This window comes from Rhipicephalus sanguineus, chromosome 6, assembly GCF_013339695.2.
Source record: "Rhipicephalus sanguineus isolate Rsan-2018 chromosome 6, BIME_Rsan_1.4, whole genome shotgun sequence".
Classification (NCBI taxonomy): domain Eukaryota; kingdom Metazoa; phylum Arthropoda; class Arachnida; order Ixodida; family Ixodidae; genus Rhipicephalus; species Rhipicephalus sanguineus.
The window spans coordinates 120,897,065-120,903,345 of record NC_051181.1 but is presented as its reverse complement, the minus strand read 5'-3'; the positions used below and the strand labels follow the sequence as shown (position 1 = coordinate 120,903,345).

The following is a 6,281-nucleotide window of genomic DNA, read 5'->3' as shown; positions in this document are numbered from 1 at the left end:
GCGGATGCAAAAACAAAAGAGAGAAAGACGAACGTGGAAGAGGGACGACAACATGACGCAACACTTTCGAAAACACAAGCTTGGCGAAAGTCATAAGGAAGAAGGCTTCAGGCTGTCTACACACTTTGTTTCGTTGCTGACTACGACCAAGTGCGAATTTAGATGTGTGAATGTTGTCGCAACATTAATGTTCACATCTGGGCGCTGTATGTTGAGGAAAAGCGGGGCGCATCTTGTTACACCGACGCCCTGGTGTAGTTGAATTACCCTCACACGCTAGGTGAAAGACGACGCCGTCACTGAAGCGTGAAGCGGCCTCATATACAAAATGAGAGAGAGTGAGGTGAATAAGCCGAAGATCGGGCGCGAAGCAGCACAGAGAAAAAGTGAATCATCTGTATAGTGCGTGTCGCCATATAGAAACTCTATGCCATATAGCAGCCAGATCACGTGACAACCACCGCACGCGCGCCGCGGCGGACGCAGCGAGCCGAGCGGCCCGAGCCCCCGTTGCATTTGTGGACGAAAGTGGCTCCATCGCGGGGCGCACCCCGAAAACACGCTCTCGGGCGAGCGAGTGAGAGAGGAGAGCCATCCGCTCGCGCCTTCGCTGCTCGGTGAAGCCTCGGCGGGGCGGTCCGTTTTGCTGGCCGCCGCGACAGCACGACCGCCGCTCGCGGGGTATTTCTCTCATCCCGGCGTTCATCCCGCCCCTAGGGCGGCCATCACCGCCGGAAGGAAGGATCTGAGGTGCGTGCAGTGCGCGAAACGACGACGCTCCGTGCCCCAAGCCTGCACAGAGCTCGAGGGTTCCCACCCCGAGAGAGTGGATACACGGAGTGCCAGCCCGGCGGCAGAGTGCGGAGGAGCAGCGCGGCCATCGGCCGGATCGAAGCGCCGCGTGCGTGAGAGGCGCGATGCCGGCGGCGGCGGCCTCGGTCTCTTCGGCCACGACGAGCTGAGTGAGGCGCGGATGCGGACCGTGCATTTCAAAGCCGGAGGGGGCCTTCCCGAGGCCGGCAGCTAGCTGAGCGAGGCGGCGCAGAAACGGTAGGAAAGAGAAGAGAGCCCGAGCGGAAACGCTAACCAAGACCTCGAGACCATGTCCTCCCGCGACATGTACGGCGGCTCGCAGAGGTCGCCCCGGGCGGCCCAGAGCTCGCGCGACGTGATGCTGGGGCCGCCTAAGACGTCCTACGCGTCCATCTCGCAGCCGCCGTCTGCCAGGGGAAGTCCCATCGCGCGCAACCTCTCTTCGCCGTCGCAGGGCCGCCGCATGCGGCCCACCGGACCGTACGGCGTGAGCCGCTCGAGCAACAGCAGTCCGCTCACCATGGCCACCCACGACTACTACGGAGACGAGCCGGACCTGCGTGTGTCGCACCGGAGCCGGTCGGCCACGCGAGCAGCGCCGCCGGCCATGCGATCGTCGTACCCGGGAGTCGGAGTCGTCGACCAGGACTTCATGCCCATCAGGGACCGGTCCCTGGAGCGCGGCGCCGCGGACCTCGGAGGAGGAGGACGCCGCGGAGGGTACCGCGGCGAAGACATGTACCGCGAGACGACCATCGACGGCGATCCGTACCGGGACTACGGCGGTAGCAGTGGCCGCGGTGGCGGCGGGAGCTTCGTGGCCGAGCTGCAAAGCCGGCTTAACGAGCTCCAGAGTCAATACGGGAGCGTCAAGCGGGAACTGGACGCGACCACGCAGAAGCTCGGCTCCAGCATGCACAGCATCAAGACCTTCTGGAGCCCCGAGCTCAAGAAGGAGCGCGCCTTGCGCAAGGAGGAGGCCGCCAAGTACGCCCTCATCAACGACCAGTTGAAGATCCTGCGGTCGGAAAACCAGGTCAGTCGGCTTCAATGCTTTCTTCTGTTTCTCTTTGTGCATGGGATGCGAGTGTTCGTGTACTTCTAGATCGGACCTTGTAGCTTACCGGAAAGCCCATCCGAAGCATTTGAGCGAGAATCACGCACACAACGGCACCTGATGCGAGAACGATTAAACGAATTGTAACGATGGGGTTTCAGTATTAGTTCTGTTTTAAAGTGTATTGAAGACACGAATGTGGAAATATTAAAAGCGTTACAGACCACCCTTTCTCGTCGTGTTCACATCCAGAGACTGCCGGTAGGTAGGCACGAACAGAAAGAACTTTGATTTATGACTCCGAAAATCACGGAATGAAGTCGTGTTGCACTGATTGTCGTATTATTTTTTGTATTTCTGAGAGGAATGAAGGAAATACAAGCTGTGCTGTCGGGATCTTTGCCTTAATGCGTCGTATAACGTTTTTTTTCTATGAGAATGAATGCCAGAAGTCAAGTGCAGACCGCACGATCAACTCGGCCTTTTCAGCTTAACTGTTTCAGCAGGAGAATACCGCGGATATTTACGCGAACTTCGTAAGTGCAAACTAGAATCCGAGAGGATATTACTGCGGCAGCTAGTCTTCCAAAGCAAGCGAAGGGGGGCGTTGTCTGCGCGACGAGCGGTTGCGAAACTTTCGCAGTTTCGACACTTTCCCAATGGCCGTTCGACGTTCACTATGCGCCTTCTTCGTGACGCAATAGACTAAAGCCCGCAACCTAACTCGCGTGCAAAGAAAACGTTGTCGTTAGCGTATCATCAGCATCTGTCCTCTCGCTCCTATCCAAATTAGGCACGAAAAATGACGTAATCACTACAGACAAGTCTACGTACTGTTGCCCAGAAACGCGTGTGATATGCGCGACTTCACCTTGCTTTTGTGGCAGTATAAGTTCGCGCTAGCATTGTTGCTTGCATCCTCGCGTACCCCAAAAGCATGCATGGCTCGATCCAACTGATAAGCGTGTTTCCTTATAATACAACTAATAACTGGGATTTTACGTCCCAAAACCACGATATGATTATCAGGGACGCCGTAGTGGAGGGCTCCGAAAATTTCGACCATCTGGCGTTATTTAACGTGCATTTCAATTAAGTACACGTGCCTTTAGCATTTAGCCTCCATGGAAATGTGGCCACTGGGATTCGATCCTGCGACCTTCGGATCATCAGTCGAGAACCATAACCTATAGACCGCGCCGTGGCGGGTCCGTTTCCATATCCCAAAGAGCGCTGTAGCGGAACCTCCGGTCGCTGTCACATGCGGGAGGGTCAGGTGACCTGAGCGTCACGTATGACGTCACTTCACCGCCGAAATTTCAATGAAAGGAAATGTTATGCCTGGCGTTGCATAAGTATCGTTGTTATGCCAGTGTCAGTGGTTGGTCCGTCTCACTGGAGGACCAGTACACGGGCCACTCACTGTTTTGTCAGCGTCACTGCTGCCAGAACCAAAGTCGACAGCGACCTGCTGCTCTATCAATGACCTCACGCTGACGCTTATGCTCGCGTCACGTGACTCCCGCATGTGACGGCGACGGGAAATTTCCCTATTGCGCTCCCCAGGATATGGAAACGCAGGGCTGGTAAACGCATGAAACATTTTCGCTCTTGGTTGGCACGGTGTCGTTATGGGCGCGTATTATGCAAATTTGGACCTTATGTATACGTCACCGACCACCTGGCGCAAGTGTCGTTGCTTCGTCGTGAGTAAAAAAGAAAAGACGGGTGTGCCTGGATTTAGTTCAGGCGATCCTTTCACGTGTACTTAGCACGTCGTGTCCACTCATCTGGCTACACAACGCATTTGCATAACAAAAGCACTCTGTCAATCTAGCGCCGGCGTCTTTTCTTGGGTAAGCCCGCGGGGGGTTATCAAGGAAGAACGAAAACATAAGCGCTGTGTGCTTGTTTAAGATTATCGTGGAAGGCTGTGTTACTTTTTTTGTCTACGCATGGCGTAGAACGCCTAAACGTATCGATGCCATGCAGAAAGAAGTACGCTCGCTAATTAAGGGTTCGCGAAGTTTGGGGTGTCGGAACGGTAGGAAGGAAGGACAAAAACACAACAGCATGAAAACAAACGTTGCTCCACCATAAACGAAGAAAGCTAAGCTGTGAATTCATGGAGGTTTATTTTTCTTTAGGCAAGAAAATATTGAGTACAGGCAGGCAAATCATTTGGTATAAGAACTAAGGAAAGAGAGCTTGGTGTCTCAGAGGTCACCGTCTTTTTGTAAAGAAGGTGCGTATATCGTCCATCCATCGCCACGGTGGGAGGAATTAAATTGGAGAGAGTATTAGGTCCCGCAACCAGCCTTGGCAATCGAACTCTTCTTGAATCCTTCAAGCCTGTTGTCCCTGCAGCATTGGCCCGACACGTGACCCCTGAGTAACAGCGTATTCTGAAGTGGCGATCACTCTTTGGGCCAATACTCATTTTCTTTAATGGCTCTAAATGTGTTGCATTGTGCTGTCTCACCTGACCTTACATTCCGCTATGCTTGCCGCTTACTCTTACCCAAAACCCCGAGAACATGACTCGACACTCAGTTAAGGCAATCGCTGGAGCTATGGAAACTAAGCGTAAACCAGGAAAGGAACAAATTAAGAAAGTGGGTCGCGAAGCTATCTGATATCTGTGCGCTATATTTAGCCGAAGGCACATACCCGAGGCACACATCCCCCAACCACCTTGAGATCAATACACCAGTGCTTTGAAGCAGGGCGTCAGAGGGCGTCCTGCCCTTAGGCCTGTCTGGGAAAGCCCATGAGTAATGCATCGGCGCTTGGGGCACATTTACAGTGGGAACATTGCTCTCCACTGCTATCGTTAATCGCTGTTCAATTTCCTTTGCCTACTGCTTTTGCAAAATTTGTTTCGCCACTGTTCCACTCAATACATAGCCCGAGGAAACGGAAAATGGCGGTTTTAAGTTTCATGCCACAAGCAGAGCAGGCAATCAGCAAGAAAACATGCGCATAACAAGGCCGCCTTCAGATTTTTCTTTCTGTTCAGGTGGAGGTATGTAAAAAGAACGAATAGGCGGGTTGGTGGAGCCACTCCTTTCATGTCAGTCGTTTGATGGTCTAAGTGGGGAATAATGACTAATTCGTTACAAAAGACACATCTTAGATGTGTATCAAACTTGGCAATGATAATTCTTCGCACCCAGGGCCGTAGGTCTTCTGGCTTTCTGAGCTGCTTCCGTGAGAACTGCATACATTTCAAGAGTGTCAAACGTTGTTTGTTCGTTGAAAAATAAGTGTAAGTCATTGACGAAGGATAATGGCAGTCTAAGTTCGACGACAAATCGTTTATTCGGTACACGAGCCATTGCAATTTGTTGCTTGTAGGACGGATGCGTCCCCGTAAGAGAGGCCAACTGCCAACGACCTGAGCGATGTCCGATTAATTTCAAGTTCAGCAAAACAAGCACACAAACAAGAAGACCAGCAAACAAACGAAATCACATTTGACTAGAAAACGCACCTTTTAATATTGTCGAGTCTTATCTGCATTGTTTTAATTGTGTTAGGAATAATATTTGTTCTCAAAAACAAGTAAGATTTATCATGATGTCCGTGTTCACGGTTAATCTGTAGGTACCGATAACGTTCACCAAAAACTTGCTGTGCCTACAATTTCTCGACTTCGTCTTGAAGAATGGAAAACCCTGCTCTCAAAGATAAGATAATTGTAGATAGAGTAGCTTGTGATACGGTGTCACAGATGCCTTTCATTGGTGTGTTAAGTACGTTCAAGCACTTAATCAAGGCATTTGTGCGTGCAGGATTCACATACTTATTGTCAGCATGTAAAAGTGGCATTGCATCAGAAACAAACGCAAGAAAGAAGCCGCGCGTGGGAACAGATATTATGTGTCACGTGACCATGGCACATCGAGAGCTGACGTCCTGTGCATTCCGATTTACTGTCTTTGTCTTCCCACGCCGCATTAGACATGCTAACGTGCCAACTAGCACAACTTTCGCATACAGATACTGTGAGCCGGAGTACACATAGTTTCCTAGTTTACGCTTAAATTACTAACACGAAGTATGGCACTGCGCTCGCTAAACTGCTGCGTCAACGTATGTCGAGAGCTCGGGTTGGTGGTTTCAGACATGTTTGCAAAGTTTCTTATTACGTACTGCCTGCCTTTGTTGGTATAAATGTCCATGCGCTCACCCGCCACGGTGGTCTAGTGGTTATGGTGCTCGGCTGTTGTCCCGAAGGTCGCGGGATTGAATCCCGGCCGCGGCGGCCCCATTTCTATGGAGGTGATATGCTAGAGGCCCATGTAGTTAGATTTAAGTGCACGTTAATTAAAGAACACCAGATGGTCAAAATTTCTGGTGCCTTCCATTATGGCGTCCGAGCTCATAATGATATCGTGGTTTCGGGACG

The 6,281-nt window shown here is 51.6% G+C and overlaps 1 protein-coding gene across 1 annotated transcript in view; it reads left to right on the top strand.

The window, feature by feature from the left end:
• The first annotated feature begins 666 nt into the window (after positions 1-666).
• LOC119396285 (trichohyalin-like) overlaps positions 667-6,281 on the top strand; it is a 110,373-nt gene continuing 104,758 nt past the window's right edge. The window contains 1 exon segment of the mRNA XM_049417029.1: positions 667-1,849. Coding sequence (XP_049272986.1) covers positions 1,103-1,849 — 747 coding nt within the window. The 5' untranslated portion in view covers positions 667-1,102.